This window comes from Littorina saxatilis, linkage group LG1 (genome assembly GCF_037325665.1).
Source record: "Littorina saxatilis isolate snail1 linkage group LG1, US_GU_Lsax_2.0, whole genome shotgun sequence".
Classification (NCBI taxonomy): Eukaryota; Metazoa; Mollusca; class Gastropoda; order Littorinimorpha; family Littorinidae; genus Littorina; species Littorina saxatilis.
Window position 1 is genome coordinate 106,786,824 of NC_090245.1, and position 19,302 is coordinate 106,806,125.

A 19,302-nucleotide genomic window follows, 5' to 3' on the forward strand; every position below is an offset into this window, starting at 1 on the left:
TTATTTGGTATTTAACGTCGTTTTCAACCACGAAGGTTATATCGCGACGGGGAAAGGGGGGAGAGGGGATAGAGCCACTTGTCAATTGTTTCTTGTTCACAAAAGCACTAATCAAACATTTTGCTCCAGGTGCTTGCAACGTAGTACATTATATTAATTACCTTTGTGGGAGAATGCAAGTTTCCAGTACAAAGGACTTAACATTTCTTACATACTGCTTGACTAAAATCTTTACAAAAATTGACTATATTCTATACAAGAAACACTTAACAAGGGTAAAAGGAGAAACAGAATCCGTTAGTCGCCTCTTACGACATGCTGGGGAGCATCGGGTAAATTCTTCCCCCTAACCCGCGGGGGGTGAAAATCATGTATGACAAGACACAATTTAATGTAACGGAATCAGAAGAGAGTCACACTAAATGTAAATGGGTCCCATCAGGCGTCAAGATAGTAGAGGAGATATTTGGAAGTTCGAAAAGAGAAGGGAAGAGAAGAGAACGAAAGAGGAGAGATGGGAAGGGAAGAGAGGAGACGTTCGAAAAGAGAAGACAAAGGGAGAGAAGAGAACGAAAAAGAAGAGGGGAACGAGAGAGAGAGAGAGAGAGAGAGAGAGAGAGAGAGAGAGAGAGAGAGAGAGAGAGAGATGATTAAATGGCAGTTTCTGAGCTCAGGTGGCCGGGGGGGGGGGGGGGGCGGCAATGACACCACGCGAAGGGTTGCAGGTAAAAAGAACATTCGAGCTAGTTTTTCGTACTGCATAGAGATGGAATAAACTTGTGAAAGTTAAGGATGCTCAGTAAAATCATAACTATGAAAATAGAGGCTCAGGACTCTGGTGAATTGAAATCAACGCATTGCTGATAAATTCGTCATCTGTTTCTTGTGATTGTCACGGCAGGGACCACTAGGACGACGTTATTACGAAGGTTTAGTTTTTGTTCTATGGTTCCATAAACTTCACTTTCTTGTCCTATGATTAAGTGAGATCCTAATTTCCTCTAAAAACTTCTGTCTTGTGCTTTTGAAGTGTAATCTGCTTGTTCAAACGTCCTCGCTGCCTACCTCAGTTATGACGGAAAAATCCTTCGCTTTGTCGTAATACTGCATGCCGTAGATACAGCGATTGTCTTCGTGAATAACGCCGCTGATACCACTGCCACTGCTGTCATTCCTGGTGTAGGTGATGCTGCATTTGCCATAGTGCACCACAGTCTCATTGTTCCAGTCGCCGTTCAGTTCGTCCGCGTGAGATGACGTTGCATTTAAGCCTGGGGCACAGCTATGTTTTGCCTTCTGTCCTGAAAATCACGAAGACATTGATTACCATAGGGAATGGTATTGGTAGGTAAACAATTCGTTTGCATTTCACTTCTTATTTTGATTACTTTATTATCTTATATAGCTATTCTGATGGACACGTGGGGGAATTCGGGGGCTGTGATTGGATGGTCTCTTCCGATCATCAAAGCATAATGCTACGGAAGTCGGCCATTTTTGCCAATATCCAAAAGCATATTGTCAATAACAAAGACGCATGGTTCCGGTTTACCCATCTGTACCACACGATGTTTCACTGATCGACAACAGCATACACTGACAACTTGAAATTCTTCTCGGGAATGTTTTTCAGCTTTACAAATGTCGATAGCATACCCTTTTCTGCTAACTTCCCGATGAAACAGGACTAAACCAATTATTTTCTGTCCCTAAACACCACAAAATGCCCAAAGTCGAAAGATGTAGTACAAACAGGGGAGTACAACGGAACAGCCGTTTTTGTGTGCCTGTGTCAGTTGCCGACTGACACAAACTTTCGCATTCGGCTTTTCTTATCTCGTAACTCCACACTAAATACCCCACTTCCCCTCTGAAGTATTGATGTACAACCCATGGCACTAACATTCATGTAGTCGTTTATGGCTGAGGTTGAAAAATTCGCTTCATGACGAGACAAGTATAAATGCCATTCGAGTCACCCAAACTGAAAACGTCGCTGCCGTCTGCTCGCTTTGTACGGATTAGCTGTTCTCTTTTCCTCCCCTGTTGCATCCTAGTTCTTCAGTTGTTTCTAGTTTTCCGTTGATGTTGTGTTTTGGTCTTCTTCATAAGTAGTCTTTATACGAATGAACTAATAAAAAGCTGTTTAACAGCTGTGTTGTCAAAACTAATGCGCATAAGAAACGGCGTCTGCTATCAAAACCTGAGATCAACGCATCAACGCAAAAACTGTCATTTTGTAAGTTTGGAACAACAAATCAAGGTCAGAACAGCTATATAATCGCTATTGTATTTTCAGCGTAGCAATAGGGTCCGATATTTAGACTCGAACAAGTATAATGCGACTCGTCTTCGACTCGTCGGCACTATACTTGTCTCGTCTAAATATCGGACACTATTGCTACGCTGAAAACACAATAGCTGTTAATATTATGCTGTGATGTTCGGGGCCGTTCCTCCCGGTGGAAAGCAAGCAGCAACAAAAGACGCCAATGCTACCCGGTGTGTGCGTGTTTATGAGCCACCTGCACTCAGTCTGGCAGAATGGCCGAGGTCTTTTACGTGCCACAGCGGTGACAAAGGGGCTAGTGTCTTTGAGTCTGCACATAGAGTTGACCAGCGTCCGTCCCGGCCTGGATTCGAACCCGCGACCCTAGGATCACAAGTCCAGTGCTTAACTAACTGAGCTATCGGGCCCACAGGAAGACGGTTAGTAACACCATTTTCCCCACGGTGAATTTTCTCAGGGGAGTGTGGATTTCCTGAGGTAATTTGGGTTTTTGTAATGCCAGGAGAGTATGCAGAAACAGTACCACCTTCATTTCCGTATTCGTGATGTTACATTAGCTAATCCACCCCCCCCCCCCCCCCATTGTCCCCTCTCCAGCCTTTTCCTGTGAACTAAAGTAAGCATGCGTGCATCCAAAAAAATTGGGAGTCCCAGACAAACAGACAGACAGCAGACAGACAGAGACACAGTGACAAACACACACACACGCACACACACACACACACACTCACACACGTACACACACGCGCACACACACACGGCGCACGCACACACACAAACATACACACACAGACGCACGTACACACACAAACACACACACACACACACACACACACACACACTTACATACACGCGCGCGCGCACACACACACACACATCTCCACCCCCCACCCCAACAACACACACACACACACACACACACACACTGCAGAGGAGAGGTTAAAACGGGCGCGAACTTTCAAGCGGGTCGTTACAAAGTCAGGCGTGGTTTTCCCCATCTGGAAATACCTACTCAAACCGAACATGACAGAGCTACACCTTCCCGCATTTACTTCAGTGCAAGGTTTTAATTGTGAAAGCCAGGCTATGCGTTACAAGGTCTGTGTCATATTTCGTACCTGCAAAGACCGAGGCCAACCGAAAGCGCTGAAACTAGGCGATACTGACTTGGTGTGAATCGAAAATACATTGCTAGTCAGTCTTGTCTGTCAGCGAGAAAAATAAGTCGCAAAGCCTGCGCATTGCTGTCGGAGTAGCGTCGCCAGGTGAGCCAATATTCTTGTTTTGTGATTCTGTGTGTTCTAAAACTGAATTGCTAATGAAGGCCTATTCATCAGGCGACCAGTTGCAATGATTCACGTAATCTGTAATTTGCTCGATTTTTTAATTACAGGTTCAAAACTCTTTAAAAGTAGTCCGAGAGGCTGAACGAAGAACTGCTTTATTTTGAGTCCATGGTGCCGCTTCAGAGTAAAGCTATAATCACAAATCATCAAGACCACTATCGTACTAATTTTCTTTGGACCACGTTAAATATGCACTTGGTGGAGTCCGTGCCCTTATTTCTTCACTCTTCTTATGTTGACTACAATCTAGTTTAAATCAAATTACCAGAGCCGCTACTCCCAGAATTTGTCAAATTGCATGTAACGTCACGTTACAGCAAAGAGACCGTGCCAGTATCGAATCGCGTTTTGCACAGTGCCAACCACTTAATGTTATCGTGAACATTTCTCTTAAAGGCACAGTAAGCCTCCCGTAAAGCATCACAGATACAAGATACAAGATACAAAGATACAAGACATTTATTATATTGATGATTATATTTTTAGATATGATTTTAGGGAATTCATTTATCTTTATCCATGCAACCTGTGATCACTCCTGTCAAATTGGTGCTAAAAGAACAACCAGTCCGTTTTGAACTGTCTGGTTGGTATACACACGTAAATAGGCCCAGTGAAATTGAACACTTTATCTGTAAATATTTATTATGATATATGCGTGTGGAAGGAGTGTGAAGTTTTATGCATACACCATAACAAAATCCTGTGCTTTGCATTTGGTAAATAAACTGTTTGACTTGACTTATTGTCCTCATCAATACAAGGAAATTTGGCATGTGTGTGGCAAGACATAATACACTGATACATAGACATTTACAAAACACAACTGAAGTTCAATATCAGCACACCCTTTCGCAAACATACCCACTACTTCAGACACACAGGCTACATGTGCCCCTCGGACGTACGCAACCCACAATTCATCCAGCCATACAACTCCAAATGCACTTACTCATTCATGCAGCACTCCAGCGCCCGGCCATGCACAACTCACACACTGGAACCCTGTCAGGCTTTTACACGCAGTACAAACACCCTTTCATTTAAACACTCTCCGCTTGAGAACGTCTTAGATGCCCTCCGTAAAGAGCGAGCAATTTTCAAAGAATTTATTTTTGCGTGGTTTATCTTACCCCTGAGCCATCGTGAACCCGTGTGATCCAGTTTCCTTTTTTTTCACAATGTAGTCGTCAGTTTGTAATTTCCAATGCGACTCGCTGTAAGCTTATCTGCAATAGCACGTTATTATGTACCTCTGAATCTAAACGCACCAAACGGCTGTGATTCACACGAACTCAAGCTATGGCTTTAGACTCTTCAGATGAACTGGCGATAGGCATTACCGTCGTCTGCTACGAAAACCACGACCTTGCGTGACCCTGCTTCCGGGCTTTTCTTTTTTCAAACTTTCAAAACTTCGAATTGTACTGATCTTGTCTTGATGAAAAATAATTCTTTGATGATTTAAGAATGTTTGTGTAACAAGCTGTCAATTTATTATTTAGATTTTAAAAGTTAGGTCTAGCGCCAAAACGCACCGTCCGATTTTGTTATCAGACAATCCGCAAAATTAATTCTTTGAAAATTGCTCGCTCTTTACGTAGGGCACCTGGGATGTTCAAAAGCGGTGAGTGTGTAAATGAAAGGGTGTTTGTACTGTGTGTAAAAGCCTGACAGTATCTGTGATGGTTTACGGGAGGCGTACTGTGCCTTTAACGTTTAGCCGCAAAGTAGCTTGAGTGGAAAAAGTAAACGAAGTTAGCACAAGGGGTTTATTTCTTTGAACAATGAAGCACAGACAGACGGACAAACAGGCAGACCGACCGACAGACAGACAGACAGACAGACAGACGGACCGACAGACAGACAGACAGACAGACAACTTCTCAATACACTTTCCGACGATACATCTTTTGCAGAGCTGAATCTTACAACAATGGCGGAAGAACCCTCAGGCTTTCAAGTAAAGGTGATGGCCAACATTTGCCAAGGCATTGATGGCATCTACAACGAAACACTTCTCTGCGACCTCAAGGTCACCGTGGGTCACGTGACCTTTGAGTGTCATCGTCTGGTTTTGGCGGCAGTGTCAGGCTTCTTCCAGGCCCTGATGTCATCTTCGTGGGCCGAAAGCCGCAAAGGAGAGGTGAAGATCGAACACGAAGACGTGACCCCTGAGTCCTTTCAGATGCTCCTGGACATTCTGTACAAGACAGAAGAGGTCATCACCAAGGAAACAGCGACGGACGTACTGCGCATGGCCATTTTTCTGCAGGTAAGCTGAGATTTTATCTGGTGTGTTCTCTTTGTGTTTTACGACCAGTAGAAGTTGCTATGTTCTGTGCGGCTATGTCCTCAAATCATGTGGCTCCTATTTGAAAATCCGAACACAAAAATGTTCTTGAAGTAAAGAAAGTGTTATGAAACCGGTCATTCATTGTAGACTTTGTCAAGAAAACGGACGGCCTCAGTTGAATTTGACAGGTTGACTTCTCCAAAGAGTAGCCATTTTGCAAACCGCAGGCTGCTATTTCTCTTCCAAATACTTTTAAACGGTCATTTCCTGACAGATACTCTCTAGCATTGGTCGCTCAAACAGCATTTGCCCAGACTTTACATTGGCAAACATGAAACATGATAAAAAGCTAGCAAGGATTTTGTCGTGCAAAAAGAAATCAGAAATATTTCTTATTAATGCTCGGACAGGTGAAGTTTCTGGAGGAACATTGCCTTGCGTACCTTGACACAAACATGACACCGGACGTGTGTGTGGGTACGTGGATGTTCGCTGAGAAATACCAGCTGCCCGCTCTGGCACAGAGGGCTTCTGACATGGCTTCTGATCAGATTGACCAGGTAATTTTTGTTGTATGGGAGAGGGGGCGTTGCGCGGAAGAGAGAGAAAGAGAGAGAGGCAGAGAGAGAGAGAGAGGGAGAGAGAGAGAGAGAGAGAGAGAGAGGGAGAGAGAGAGAGAGAAAAGAAGAGAGAAGAGAGAGAGAGAGACAGAGAGAGAGAGAAAGTGAGAGGGAGAGAGAGAGAGAGAGAGAGAGGGGAGAGAGAGAGAGAGAGAGGGGGGAGAGAGAGAGAGGCAGAGAGAGAGAGAGAGAGAGAGAGAGAGAGAGAGAGAGAGGGAGAGAGAGAGAGAGGCAGAGAGAGAGAGAGAGAGAGAGAGAGAGAGAAAGAGAGAGAGAGAGAGAGAGAGAGACGCACGGTGAGAGAGAGAGAGAGAAAGTCAAAAGAAGAGAGAGAGAGAGAGAGAGAGAGAGATGGTATGTACATTGTTCGAAGCAATCGAGATTTTAACATTCCTGAAGCAGCATCGTCTGGCATACCGTGATGATAAAGCACAAGACTATACACGAGCGTGGCATATATCCTATGTACAACCGTGTACAAGTCTGGGTGGCCGAGTGGTAACGCACTTGCGCTCGGAAGCGAGAGGTTGCGAGTTCGACCCTGGGTCAGGGCGTTAGCAATGTTCTCCCCCCTTTCCTAACCTAGGTGGTGGGTTCAAGTGCTAGTCTTTCGGATGAGACGAAAAACCGAGGTCCCTTCGTGTACACTACATTGGGGGTGTGCACGTTAAAGATCCCACGATTGACAAAAGGGTCTTTCCTGGCAAAATTGTATAGGCATAGATAAAAATGTCCACCAAAATACCCGTGTGACTTGGAATAATAGGCCGTGAAAAGTAGGATATGCGCCGAAATGGCTGCGATCTGCTGGCCGATGTGAATGCGTGATGTATTGTGTAAAAAAAATTCCATCTCACACGACATAAATAAATCCCTGCGCCTTGAATATGTGGGCAATAAAAAATAAATTGCATAAAAAATAAAAAATAAAAAATCCCTGCGCTTAGAACTGTAACCACGGAATACGCGCGATATAAGCCTCATATTGATTGATTGATTGATTAATAGCTGTACATCAGTCAACAACTCATTACACAGAACATAATGACATTGCAGGTCGTAGAGCACGACGAGATTCTTCAGCTTCCCAAAGCCATGCTGCTGATCATGCTAGGATCCCAGAGGAAGCTGTCCATGGACGATCTGTGCAGAACTATTCTGCGTTGGGTGGAGGAGGAGCCTGAAGCTAGACAACCAAACCTCAGCGAGTTACTTCCCTTCGTCAGCTTCCCCCAGTTGTCTCCTGTATACATCAGCGAGCTGATGAACTATTACTTCGACCACCCCTTCAGGAAGTACATGGCCAGTATGTTTCAATTTGCACTGATCTTTTCTTTAAGAGTTTCGTTTAAGCAAAATGCTCTTTTGCTTTGATAATACAAGTATTCTACTGTGATTACTGTGAGTACCTGCACAGTTTTGAGTGTTCATATAAATGAAGGTTTCATTTGAGAAAACCCCATTCACAGACTCGCGTTGTATACATTGTTTCCGCAAGTGCTTCTTTGTGTGTCTTTACTTATTCTTTCCTCCCGTTTCAATACCATAAATGTCTCTTACGCCAATCACCTTTCTGTTTCTCTGACTGTTCAGCGCCTCTTGGGTTTAATCTTTAAAGCGATTCCCATCAACCAGTAACCAGCGTTTCCACTCCGTCCCCAACTCTCTTACTTGACTATTGTTTGTTTTCTCCATAAATAGAACCTTACATAAAGGCAATTTTTCGTGTTGCGGAGATACAACGAAGAAAGTTTTGTGAGCGCGCCAGCCCCGTTTCTGCTGCAGCAGAGAGCTGTGCGTGTCAGCCCAGCCAGGCTTGAAAGGGCGGGCATGCGCAGGTCTATGCCCCCCCTTTCCAAGATCCCAGCGAAGAGAGAGGTCAGGTTTTTGTTTCTGCAATTATTTTTCGTCTTTTCACTCGTTTTTTGCAGATCAAGGCGCTCATGCTTGACCTTTTCATTGCAGGCGGCTATGTGCCTTGATTTTTATTTTATTTTTTTACACGACGCCCGTTTATGACGCGAGTTTAAAGAAAAACGCCCAGGCGTTCGTTAATGCCGGTAAATTAGGCTGGCACTTGACGCGTGCTACCAAGTATACATACAACATATTTGTTTTTTTGCTTTTACGTAAGCCTATTCCTTTGGCAGTCGTCCTTGGCTGGCGTGTTCACAAATGGCTACAACATTCGGTAGTGGATACTTGCGATACTTCGCAAAGCAACACATCACCCCACGAGCAAAATTGAACAAGCAGCTTCAATCAACATGTTTTGGTATCGATTAACATTTTCGTATGTAGTTAAAAAAATCCTTGTTTTCACAGAGAACATCAACGATGCCGTGAGCTTCAACCTGGTCGGCCAGAAGCAGGACCTCAAACGCCAGATCCTAGCGCAGCAAGACAGAGTGGCCACATCCGACCTCATTCACAAATGCGCCGTGGTGGTCGGAGGGTGCACACAGGACGACAAAATCGTCGACGAAGTCTGGGCATTTCGTGCAGATGCCGCAAAGCCTTTGCGAGTCTATCCCTTGAAGTCTGTCCCAGAATCATGCGGGATTCACTTTGCCTCGTGCACCTGGCGGAACGAGCTGTACATCAGTGGCGGGACCAAGGAGGTGACCTACTTCGCCAAGTACAAGCCTGGCTATGACGACTGGGAGGTGCTCCCGGACATGAAGCACGGTTTCGAGAAGCATGCCATGGCCGCTGTCAACGGGAACATCTACGTCATCGGAGGTCTGAGCCTGCTGAGGAAAAAGTCTTCATACACGGTCCTCGTCTACAGCATTGGCGACAAGAGCTGGAGCAAGCTGAACAACCGACTTCCTCTGGCTGTCCAGGACGCATCGGCGGCTGTCCTTGGGCATAGAATCTACATCTTCGGTGGGAGAGAAGGCGCCAAGAAGCCCGTGGACGTTGTCCAGTGTTTGGATACCAACTCTGGGTGTGCGTACATCGCAGGTACAGTTTTTCACGTTCTCAAGAAGTATTATAGCGCCTGACGAGAAAAGGAAGGGGTATTCAAACCTCCTGCCAAATGTTTTTAATGGGTACCAACTACTTATTTAGTGATTGGATGTTACACTAAACGACAGTCTAACTTTGCTGTACCGGAATGAACACTGGATCGTACAAAATAGCAAAGACAGACGTTTCTGCATTTGTGTTTGCGGGTTGTTTCTTCTACATCTGAAAACTAGGGCAAGAGACGTTTGTACTGTCCTGTATTTTTGTACACTCACAGGTCCATCAATGGCATAGATCCAACTTCGTAAATCATTAACTTTAACACTGTTCGTGTCCATACCCCTCGTCGCGATATAACCTTCGTGGTTGAAAACGACGTTAAACACCAAATAAAGAAAGAAAGTGTCCATACCCCCCTCCCCCCAAAAAAACAAAACCGCTGACTGACTGACTAATCAAGCTTACGTCCTCGAAAGTAGCTAGGACCTATAATGGACACGAACATGATGCGCTATGAATCCACCCCCACCAGCCTCAACAAAAAACCCAAACAACAACAACAAAAAACAACAAAAAAACAATAATAAAATTTAAAAAAAACATAATTAGACGTGTGGATGCTGCCTCACTAGACTGTCATGCTTTGAGCATCAGGAGGTAGGTAGTATACCTCTAATGTTATGACTGCAGGGAGTCTGCCCTATCCTTGCGGTGAGGTGATCGCCCTGAGTGACGGAGGGACCATCTATCTGCTGTGTGAAGGAACCAAGGTGCTCAAGATGAGAGAAAATTTCTCCATCGCTGACCGCAAAGAGAAGCAGGCCCAAGAAATGGAGGTAAATAATAACTGAAGTTAAATCTTGACTATACGTTATCTTGACAAAATATTTGTTTAAACAGAGCAGTATGTTTGCATGGACCTCCTAGTCAAGTCACCAATGTTCACCTTTCTATACAAAGACCCCGCCGTCATGCCCAGAGATGGAAAACAAACCATAGCATCACAAACAAGCACTGAACAAACTTGGTTGTCTTGCATATATTTCGCTCCCCCAACATTTTAACAGTCTCCGCTCATTTGTTTTTGGTTAGGTGCTATTTCCGTACTGTCCTGTTTTGAGACCACATTAATTTTGCTTTATTATTTATTTTATTTTGATTGTGCATGTTCCTCTAATTTCCACCTCCTGATGCTTGAAGCATATTTACTCCTTTTTATATTTAGTCAAGTTTTGACTAAATATTTTAACATCGAGGGGGAATCGAAACGAGGGTCGTGGTGTATGTGCGTGTGTGCGTGTGTGCGTGCGTGTGTGCGTGTGTGTGTGTGTGTAGAGCGATTCAGACTAAACTACTGGACCGATCTTTATGAAATTTGACATGAGAGTTCCTGGGTATGAAATCCCTGAACGTTTTTTTCATTTTTTTGATAAATGTCTTTGATGATGTCATATCCGGCTTTTCGTGAAAGTTGAGGCGGCACTGTCACGCCCTCATTTTTCAACCAAATTGGTTGAAATTTTGGTCAAGTAATCTTCGACGAAGCCCGGACTTCGGTATTGCATTTCAGCGTGGTGGCTTAAAAATTAATTAATGACTTTGGTCATTAAAAATCGGAAAATTGTAAAAAAAAATAAACATTTATAAAACGATCCAAATTTACGTTTATCTTATTCTCCATCATTTTCTGATTCCAAAAACATATAAATATGTTATATTCGGATTAAAAACAAGCTCTGAAAATTAAATATATAAAAATTATTATCAAAATTAAATTGTCCAAATCAATTTAAAAACACTTTCATCTTATTCCTTGTCGGTTCCTGATTCCAAAAACATATAGATATGATATGTTTGGATTAGAAACACGCTCAGAAAGTTAAAACAAAGAGAGGTACAGAAAAGCGTGCTATCCTTCTTAGCGCAACTACTACCCCGCTCTTCTTGTCAATTTCACTGCCTTTGCCATGAGCGGTGGCCTGACGATGCTACGAGTAAAATGGCATTGCGTTCAGTTTCATTCTGTGAGTTCGACAGCTACTTGACTAAATATTGTATTTTCGCCTTACGCGACTTGTTACATTTAGTCAAGTTTTGACTAAATGTTTTAACATAGAGGGGGAATCGAAACGTGGTGTATGTGTGTGTGTGTGTGTGTGCATGTGTGTGTGTGTGAGTGTGTGTGTGCGTGTGTGTGTGTATGTTGGTGTGTGTGTGTGTTGTGTGTGTGTGTGTGTGCGTGCGTGCGTGTAGAGCTATTCAGACCAAACTACTGGACCAATCTTTATGACATTTTACATGAGAGTTCCTGGGATTGATATCCCCGAACGTTTTTTTCGTTTTTTCGATAAATATCTTTGATGACGTCATATCCGGCTTTTCGTGAAAGTTGAGGCGGCACTGTCACGCTCTCATTTTTCAACTAAATTGGTTGAAATTTTGGTCAAGTAGTCTTCGACGAAGCCCGGACTTCGGTATTGCATTTCAGCGTGGTGGCTTAAAAACTAATTAATGACTTTGGTCATTAAAAATCTGAAAATTGTAAAAAAACCTTTTTTTTTATAAAACGATCCAAATTTACGTTTATCTTATTTTCCATCATTTTCTGATTCCAAAAACATATAAATATGTTATATTTGGATTAAAAACAAGCTCTGAAAATTAAAAATATAAAAATTATTATCAAAATTGAATTTTCGAAATCAATTTAAAACTTCTTTCATCTTATTCCTTGTCGGTTCCTGATTCCAAAAACATATAAATATGATATGTTTGGATTAAAAACACGCTCAGAAAGTTAAAACGAAGAGAGGTATAGAAAAGCGTGCTATCCTTCTCAGCGCAACTACTAAACCGCTCTTCTTGTCAATTTCACTGCCTTTGCCATGAGCATGAGCGGTGGACTGACGATGCTACGAGTATACGGTCTTGCTGAAAAATTGCATTGCGTTCAGTTTCATTCTGTGAGTTCGACAGCTACTTGACTAAATGTTGTATTTTCGCCTTACGCGACTTGTTGAAATTTGTTCCAGCCGGAAGAGAAAGCAGTTGAGCTTGTAGCCGAGACCAAGGACAAAGCCAAGGAAAAAGAAGGCCAAGCTTTGACCACGGAAGAATCTTCATCTGCATCGGTCAGCTTCAAAGAGGTGGGCTCTTTCCCAGACGTCAGCATGTTGTCTGCCTTTCTTCACAATGGGGAGATGGTGGCGTGTGAAGCACAATCACAAGATGGGAAACTTCTCAAGAAATCCCTGGCCATGAATCTGACCACAGGAGAGATGGTCAACAAGAATCTGGTACTCGGCAAACGGCTGAAGAATTTCCAGCTTCAGACGCTCAACATTCCGAACGAATATTTGACCGCAGGTACAATTATTTTTGGTTTCTGTGATGACAAGAGTAATTTTGACCTGCTTTCTACCAACTCTTTATTTGTCTTTCTCAGTACCTTAGATCAACTTATGCTTCTCTTTTAATTTGTCTTTTCTTTTGATATGTCAAAGAAAAAAAGGACATACAAGGCGATGTTCAATATATATATAATATCCCATTACATTCTTTTTAACAATCCTTCATTGATCTATTAATAAGTTGTGAATTTTGTATGACTAGTGTTCTTAAAAACTAATGACTAATTATCTATATTGACTGATCTGATGTTCATTGTGCCTTTGCTTGATTCGTTCTGTAGTGTTAGTGTGGGATTGCAAACATATTTCATCGGTGAATAAACGATTGTTGACGTAGGCACAGCAAATTTAAGCTTTCGCCGACTCCCTCAGAGCTCTTTGATTTTTACAACCATTTTGTGATTACGCTTTTTATTTGCAGACAAAGCAAATGCTATGTTTGCTGCGGTTTATCAAGTGGGACTGCACTGAAGCAGGGCGCTGATGTTTCTACTGTTAAGAGTGAGTATTATTCTACATCATGTAGGCCTACATGTATATATGTTTTTTTCGCCTGTGTCCTTGCGCATGTGTCTGCAAGAGTAGTTGAGCTTTGTAAATCTATCCAAGAGGAATTGCATTCGATAAACTTTTGTGCTGAACACACACTATACCAAACCATCTTAAGCCCCCTCCCCCTACCCCCTCAAACACACACAGACCTGATCTTCACATTCATCACCTACATAGACATTCTGTGTTCATAATTGTGTCAGTCGATTCATGTGTTGCAAAATCTTTGCTAATCAGAAATATCAACACTGTAAGTCTAATGAATGTGAGAAAGAAATCAGTTAATGCACAGTATTCCAGAGAAAAAAGTACGACAACTCTTTTGCGCATTTGCCTTTGACACCTGGAATGATTTGAGTGTCTATGATTTGTTTACAGACGATCTGCAGAACGGCCAAGTAAGCGTCAACTTTCCAAACTGTGGGACATACAACGTGCCTGCAGCCAACCTTGTATTCCTGTGACGATTGCCAGTTATACAAAAATTATGACTTTGGTGCGCCATTTAGTTTAGAAACAAGCTCGTGTGCACATCGATAGACAAAAAGACACAGAAACACAAAGACATACACACACACACACACACACACACGCGCATGCACACACACACACACACACACACACACACCCACACACACCCACACACACACACACACACACACACACACACACACACACACACACACACACACACACAAGCGCACACGCGTACACACGACAATACACAATCTCGTAAGTACGCAATCGCTTGTCACATTCGAGCTCGGCCCTGAAAGTGTATAACAGGCCGCTCCTATCCCCCATCCCCACCACCACCATCAAGACAAACCACAGCAGCGGTTGTAACAACAACAACAACAACAACAACAACAACAACAACAACAACAACAACAACAACCAAATTAAATTGAAAGATACAATTGAGACAAAGACAAACCCAAAGCATTGAAGAAATAAACATAACTAGGTCCTATCAGCAGAGCTACAGGTATGGACAGAAACAATACAAGTTACCGGTGAAGATGATGGCGAAGAGAGAGTAGGAGCAGGAAAAGTAGCTGATGAAGAAGAGCAGTGTCTGCACAACTTGGTACTTCCCCAGAGGCTTCAGGGCGTCCAGCACAGGATCCAGCTCTATGCTCTTGCCCGTCATGATGAGTGATTCTTCTTCACTTCTGCTTACACCTCACGACCTGAAGATGTTGGCGAAACGCGAGTGAGTCGTTTGAGCAGAGAGTCAAGGGAGACGATTTCGAAAAATGCTTTGATTTTGTAGTTCTTATTACATGTAAGTTTTCGGTAATCTTGATATTTGATAATTATATTAATAGGTTTTCATCCTAGCCTTGACTTTGTTTCGTACTTTTTAAGTTTTAACTTTCTTTTTTTCAAGTAAAATTCACAATTTGTTGTCCATTTTCAGTTGCAAGTTGTTTACTGCACCCGTGAACTCTAAAGCCTAGGTACTACAGTACATACCCGTGAGGATGAAGAAAACTGTTCCCCGTTTCAATCACACGTTCATCTTAGTTTTCATGGACACTGACAGAACTGACTCTCACATAAAAGTGACTGACTTCTTGCAAGAATTACTTTGCATATAGGGTGCCGGTTATGATAGGGCAATATGTAGTTACACAACTCATTTGCATAATTATGAGACGATGGGCAATGATCGTGGAATTGCATAGTTGATGCGACATACCCGCTACTAGCTGCTGCAGTCAATGTATGGTCACTCATATCTCTCTGCAGTGTGGACGTGATGTGATTTAAACAGCAACATCGGCCAAGGAAAGCATTGACACCATTTGAAGAAAGTCAGCCTACTTTTAGGTTGTTTATTTTTATGGAGTGGACTAATTCTAATAGAGTCACTCTATTTAAGCTTTTCGTTGTTAGTACTTTTTGTGCAGGACATCTAAAAACTACTGGAGCCTCTTGGTATCTTTTTTTCAAGCAGAATTTCCCTTAAAAGGTAGATTATGTCTTGTGTGAGCAATCTTGTTCACCACCTCAGGTCTGTCCAGGTTCTGATACGAAATAAAGAGTGCCCTTCAACTTGAACGTGCCAAACAAAAGCGCCCAGCTGTTTGTGTGTAGAACAGGAGTATATTATGATTTAATTTGTAAAGAGACACATACATGTCTTTCTGCATATTCAGAAAACACACACACGCATAAACACACACGCACGCACGCACGCACACACACACACACACACGCACGAACGCACGCACACACTCACACACACACACAAACGCACGCACCTACGCACATACGCACACACGCTCGAACTCACTCACACACACACAAACATACACACGCACCTCCGCACGCACACACACACACACACACACACACACTCACACACGCATGAACAAAGAAAATAAAAATAACAACAACAACAACAAGTCGCGTAAGGCGAAAATACAATATTTAGTCAAGTAGCTGTCGAACTCACAGAATGAAACTGAACGCAATGCCATTTTACTCGTAGCATCGTCAGGCCACCGCTCATGGCAAAGGCAGTGAAATTGACAAGAAGAGCGGGGTAGTAGTTGCGCTAAGAAGGATAGCACGCTTTTCTGTACCTCTCTTTGTTTTAACTTTCTGAGCGTGTTTTTAATCCAAACATATCAAATCTATATGTTTTTGGAATCAGGAACCGACAAGGAATAAGATGAAAGTGTTTTTAAATTGATTTGGACAATTTAATTTTGATAATAATTTTTATATATTTAATTTTCAGAGCTTGTTTTTAATCCGAATATAACATATTTATATGTTTTTGGAATCAGCAAATGATGGAGAATAAGATAAACGTAAATTTGGATCGTTTTATAAATTTTTATTTTTTTTTACAATTTTCAGATTTTTAATGACCAAAGTCATTAATTAATTTTTAAGCCACCAAGCTGAAATGCAATACCGAACCCCGGGCTTCGTCAAAGATTACTTGACCAAAATTTGAACCAATTTGGTTGAAAAATGAGGGCGTGACAGTGCCGCCTCAACTTTCACGAAAAGCCGGATATGACGTCATCAAAGACATTTATCAAAAAAATGAAAAAAACGTATGGGGATTTCATACCCAGGAACTCTCATGTCAAATTTCATAAAGATCGGTCCAGTAGTTTAGTCTGAATCGCTCTACACACACACACACACAGACACACACACACACACGCACATACACCACGACCCTCGTTTCGATTCCCCCTCGATGTTAAAATATTTAGTCAAAACTTGACTAAATATAAAAACACAATAACACTCTGCAGATAAACAGCTTTGCAGGCATATCTTGTACATTATGCTTTGTGTTCTTGATTTTATTCCGTGACGGAGCAACAGGTCTTGGTTATGCTTTCGTCATCGTACATACATTCCTCTTTTGATTGAGGGCCAGATTAAACAAGTCGCGTAAAGCGAAAATACAATATTTAGTCAAGTAGCTGTCGAACTCACAGAATGAAACTGAACGCAACGCAACGCAGCAAGACCGTATACTCGTAGCATCGTCACTCCACCGCCCGTGGCAAAGGCAGTGCCCGTGGAATTGACAAGAAGAGCGGGGTATTCGTTGCGCTGAGAAGGATAGCACGCTTTTCTGTACCTCTCTTCGTTTTAACTTTCTGAGCGTGTTTTTAATCCAAACATATTATATCTATATGTTTTTGGAATCAGGAACCAACAAGGAATAAGATGAAAGTGTTTTTAAGTTGATTTCGAAAAAAAAAATTTGATAATAATTTTTATATATTTAATTTTCAGAGCTTGTTATTAATCCGAATATAACATATTTATATGTTTTTGGAATCAGCAAATGATGGAGAATAAGATAAACGTAAATTTGGATCGTTTTATAAATTTTTATTTTTTTTTACAATTTTCAGATTTTTAATGACCAAAGTCATTAATTAATTTTTAAGCCACCAAGCTGAAATGCAATACCGAAGTCCGGGCTTTGTCGAAGATTACTTGACCAAAATTTGAACCAATTTGGTTGAAAAATGAGGGCGTGACAGTGCCGCCTCAACTTTCACGAAAAGCCGGATATGACGTCATCAAAGACATTTATCAAAAAAATGAAAAAAATGTTCGGGGATTTCATACTCAGGAACTCTCATGTCAAATTTCATAAAGATCGGTCCAGTAGTTTAGTCTGAATCGCTCTACACACACACACACACACACACACACACACACACACACACAGACACACAGACACACGCACATACACCACGACCCTCGTTTCGATTCCCCCTCGATGTTAAAATATTTAGTCAAAACTTGACTAAATATAACAAGTCGCGTAAGGCGAAAATACAATATTTAGTCAAGTAGCTGTCGAACTCACAGAATGAAACTGAACGCAATGCCATTTTTCAGCAAGACCGTATACTCGCAGCATCGTCAGTCCACCGCTCATGGCAAAGGCAGTGAAATTGACAAGAAGAGCGGGGTAGTAGTTGCGCTAAGAAGGATAGCACGCTTTTCTGTACCTCTCTTTGTTTTAACTTTCTGAGCGTGTTTTTAATCCAAACATATCATATCTATATGTTTTTGGAATCAGGAACCGACAAGGAATAAGAAGAAAGTGTTTTTAAATTGATTTGGACAATTTAATTTTGATAATAATTTTTATATATTTAATTTTCAGAGCTTGTTTTGAATCCGAATATAACATATTTATATGTTTTTGGAATCAGCAAATGATGGAGAATAAAATAAACGTAAATTTGGATCGTTTTATAAATTTTTATTTTTTTTTACAATTTTCAGATTTTTAATGACCAAAGTCATTAATTAATTTTTAAGCCACCAAGCTGAAATGCAATACCGAAGTCCGGGCTTCGTCGAACATTACTTGACCAAAATTTCAACCAATTTGGTTGAAAAATGAGGGCGTGACAGTGCCGCCTCAACTTTCACGAAAAGCCGGATATGACGTCATCAAAGACATTTATCAAAAAAATGAAAAAAACGTTCGGGGATTTCATACCCAGGAACTCACATGTCAAATTTCATAAAGATCGGTCCAGTAGTTTAGTCTGAATCGCTCTACACACACACACACACACACACACACACACACACACACACAGACACACGCACATACACCACGACCCTCGTTTCGATTCCCCCTCGATGTTAAAATATTTAGTCAAAACTTGACTAAATATAAAAAGAGCAGATCACTGCTTCTATCACCTTCGTAAAATACAGAACTGTGTGGGCTTGTCTTGTCTCTTTCTCTCACTTCATGGTACATTATACCTGAGATGAGTGAACTCACGTAACGAGATTCTTGACCTGAATGCATATTTGATTACTCACTTCCAACAAGGACCTTTGTCGGCTATACGATTGCTGCTCATGCACTGTATAGGTAACGTCGTTAATTTTCTCATAAGCGTGATTTTAAAATATCGCAGCTAACACTGTGCAAGGCAGTTATGTAACGCATCACAGGCTCGTTAGGTCGCAGGTTAGCTTTGTTTAGTTTTGCACTTAGAGAACACTTAACCTCTAACAAATCACTTGCCTTTTTGCTGTCTGTGCTGAATGACTTTTTCTGGGGGGGGGGGGGGGGGGGGAGGGGGGGGGTGTCGAATTAATGTCCTGAAATGACACGTGACAGCTGAGCACGTGTAAGAACAAAACGTTAACCCGGCAAAGGGGATTACCCAAAGAGCTGCAATGGACTCCAGCGGATTATTTTTTTCTACAGTTAGTTTTTACTTTCGAAACAAAATCAATAAATCATCATGTAATCTTGCAATGAGACGGACTGTGGGTCTAGCCCAAT

At 42.0% G+C, this 19,302-nt stretch overlaps 2 protein-coding genes across 2 annotated transcripts in view; one reads left to right on the plus strand and one right to left on the minus strand.

Annotated features, from left to right (window-relative positions):
* Nucleotides 1–14,818, minus strand: part of LOC138949162 (organic cation transporter protein-like) — a 23,349-nt gene extending 8,531 nt beyond the window's left edge. The window contains exons 1-2 of the mRNA XM_070320932.1: nucleotides 14,502–14,818; nucleotides 1,066–1,301 (exon numbers count right to left, since the gene is read on the minus strand). Coding sequence (XP_070177033.1) covers nucleotides 1,066–1,301; nucleotides 14,502–14,640 — 375 coding nt within the window. The 5' untranslated portion in view covers nucleotides 14,641–14,818. The remainder of the gene's footprint in view (nucleotides 1–1,065; nucleotides 1,302–14,501) is intronic.
* LOC138949154 (kelch-like protein 6) lies at nucleotides 3,399–15,571 on the plus strand. Its single transcript, XM_070320921.1, has 9 exons — nucleotides 3,399–3,555; nucleotides 5,556–5,911; nucleotides 6,343–6,492; nucleotides 7,609–7,858; nucleotides 8,878–9,519; nucleotides 10,216–10,361; nucleotides 12,558–12,891; nucleotides 13,357–13,436; nucleotides 13,866–15,571. The coding sequence occupies exons 2-8, from the start codon at nucleotides 5,573–5,575 to the stop codon at nucleotides 13,404–13,406; spliced, it is 1,911 nt and encodes a 636-aa protein (XP_070177022.1). The 5' UTR covers nucleotides 3,399–3,555; nucleotides 5,556–5,572; the 3' UTR covers nucleotides 13,407–13,436; nucleotides 13,866–15,571.
* Nucleotides 15,572–19,302: the final 3,731 nt, after the last annotated feature.

Bases quoted from the DNA above. Each gene is read 5' to 3' on its own strand.
- LOC138949154 (XM_070320921.1), top strand. From the start codon at position 5,573: ATGGCGGAAGAACCCTCAGGCTTTCAAGTAAAGGTGATGGCCAACATT. The intron at 7,859-8,877 runs GTATGTTTCAAT...TTGTTTTCACAG, and splicing joins CTTCAGGAAGTACATGGCCA to AGAACATCAACGATGCCGTG. The intron at 10,362-12,557 runs GTAAATAATAAC...AATTTGTTCCAG, and splicing joins AGCAGGCCCAAGAAATGGAG to CCGGAAGAGAAAGCAGTTGA.